The 2,500-nt window shown below is 36.2% G+C and overlaps 1 protein-coding gene across 2 annotated transcripts in view; it reads right to left on the minus strand.

Annotated features, from left to right (window-relative positions):
- Nucleotides 1–2,500, minus strand: part of LOC122261062 (thioredoxin domain-containing protein 16) — a 12,875-nt gene that overhangs the window by 8,857 nt on the left and 1,518 nt on the right. For both annotated transcript variants that reach the window (XM_086543118.1, XM_086543117.1), the window contains exons 4-6: nucleotides 2,211–2,332; nucleotides 1,540–1,650; nucleotides 1,128–1,264 (exon numbers count right to left, since the gene is read on the minus strand). In XM_086543118.1, the coding sequence (XP_086399244.1) occupies nucleotides 1,128–1,264; nucleotides 1,540–1,650; nucleotides 2,211–2,332 (370 nt within the window). The remainder of the gene's footprint in view (nucleotides 1–1,127; nucleotides 1,265–1,539; nucleotides 1,651–2,210; nucleotides 2,333–2,500) is intronic.

The following is a 2,500-nucleotide window of genomic DNA, read 5'->3' on the forward strand; positions in this document are numbered from 1 at the left end:
AATGATGCGCTTGATTTTGGTATTATCATTATTATTATTATCATTCATTATAGTCATTTTTAATGTTGTTGTTATTAATGTCATTATCATTATTATAATTATTGTATTATCATTATCATTATAATTATTATAATTATTGTATTATCATTATCATTATAATTATTATTATTATTATTACTATTATCATTATCGCTATTATCATTATTACTAATGTCATCATGCTTTTTATTATCATTATTATCATGATTATCATTATCATTATCATTGCCATTGTCATTACCATTATCATCATTATCATAACCATTATCATCATTATCATAATAATTATCATTATTATTATTAATAATATTATCAGCATTATCATTATAATGATAATAATTATCATGATCCTTATTATTAGCATCATCATTGTTATCATCAGCATTATTATCATCATTACTATCATTATTACTACTAACACCATTATCATAGTTATCACCATCATGATCATCATTATCATTATCATAATTATCATTATCATTATTATTACGAATATTTTTATCACTGTTGTTGTTATCATTATCATTAAGATCCCACTTAGCATCATCATTTTAATAATAATCGATCCGTATCATCATTATCATTATCAATATTACTCTAATAATCATATAATGATATAATCGTTATTATTGCTAATGAGACTAACACTCTGTCGTGTTGATACAGTGAAAGAAAAAAAAAGAAAAAAAAAACAACACATGACAGGTTTACAGAGAGATTAGATAATCATTCCCATTTTCTAGAAGGATTTCAAAACTATTGGATCATCTTTCGATAGACCTATTTTGTGTTTAGCGCTAAGCATCATTATATCTACTAACAGTGCTATTTTACTTCAATCGCTATTAACGTCACCATTACTTATGTTGAATGACCATCATATGAAATCAGTTCATTTCAGTTCAAGACTCTGGACACAATTGAAATCCTCTTCCACCGAGAGCTCCACCGAAAGCTCCACCCAAAGCTCCACCGAAAGCTCCACCGAAAGCTCCACCGAAAGCTCCACCAAAATCTCCACCAAAAGCTCCACCGAAAGCTCCACCGAAAGCTCCACCCACACAAAAGTCCCCAGTCCAGACGCTCACCCATTTAGGCAGCTGGAGAGCAGCGAGGAACTGTACCAGCTGCGACAGAACCATCTTGCGGCGGTACCTGCTGACCACACACTCTTCCTCCGGTGTTTTGTCAGCGCAGTGAACCACCCAGAGGCTATGTCCCACTTCTGCGAGGAAAAAAGAGATAGTTTTGACTTATTTCACTACTGTAGGTTGAGGCTACGACGTGTATGGTTACATTCCTTCGTTAGGTAGGATTTTTGGGGGTATTTCTTGCAATTGGAAAGCAGCGAAGAGAGGACGTGAGAGAGAGAGAGAGAGAGAGAGAGAGAGAGAGAGAGAGAGAGAGAGAGAGAGAGAGCGAAAAAAAGGTACGAGAATGGAAAAGTTCTAAGAAAAGAAGAGAACGGAAAGGAAGGGAAAAAGACCATAGGAGCCATACCTTGGTCCCTCGCGGTGGGAAAGAGTCCGAGTGTTCCCGCTGTGTAAGTCGTAATGGCGAACATGTACTGGTCTTGGTAAGCGTGCGCGGTTTCCAGGAACATTCGGTGCTCTGGGGCCGAAGGAATAAACTCAGAGGTGACTTGGGTGTTACATCTTAATGAATTTCTAAGTTGATAATGCCAGTCTAACATATTTTGGAATGCTAAATCATTATCATTGATATTGACATTTATCCTTTGGGAGGATTTGTGCATTATTGTATGTTGATTATGCAAGCAGATGAATTGAGAAAAATGTGGTAAAAACATCTTTAATGAATCTATTTGTGCAACGTGAAATTTGTATCAAGTATTATTATAACTGACAGCAGGATAACTGTGTCTTAATCAAGATCATTGTTTTCATTCTTCATTTACCACTGTTGCAACCGTTTTTTTTTTTTTTTTTTTTCGTTGTCAAACACTGACATTATCATTGCTATTACTATTGCTGCTATCACCAGGGTTAATATTTTTGTTTCATAGCTTTACTTACATAACTGACACTAACGTCAACTGTTTTTTACCATCATTCACATTGTTATCGTACCTGCCATAGCTAACAAAATGACACAGCGTGGATAATACTACCATGATCAATCGAGATACCATCGGCAGTTCCTTCACTCACCGTAAGTTCCCAGAGTTCGCTGGTACGAGAAGATGATGTCGCAACGGCCTCGACAGCGGAGCTCGAGGTCCTTCCTCTCCCCGGCGGTTTGCAGGATGGGCACCGTGTTGATCATGGCCAGGCTGCAACAGGGATGAGATTATGCATTTGTTTTGTTGGGGTTAAGATCTGACGCTGTGAGATTTTGCTTGGCTTCGTCTGTGAACATGGGTGTGCTAATAATTTTGAGTGAAAATGCGATAGGTGAAATTATTTTTGGATGGTATATATGACAATACTGGGATTTTAAC

Source organism: Penaeus japonicus, unplaced genomic scaffold (genome assembly GCF_977035675.1).
Source record: "Penaeus japonicus unplaced genomic scaffold, GWHDUDI00000001_assembly GWHDUDI00000013, whole genome shotgun sequence".
In the NCBI taxonomy this organism is placed as follows: domain Eukaryota; kingdom Metazoa; phylum Arthropoda; class Malacostraca; order Decapoda; family Penaeidae; genus Penaeus; species Penaeus japonicus.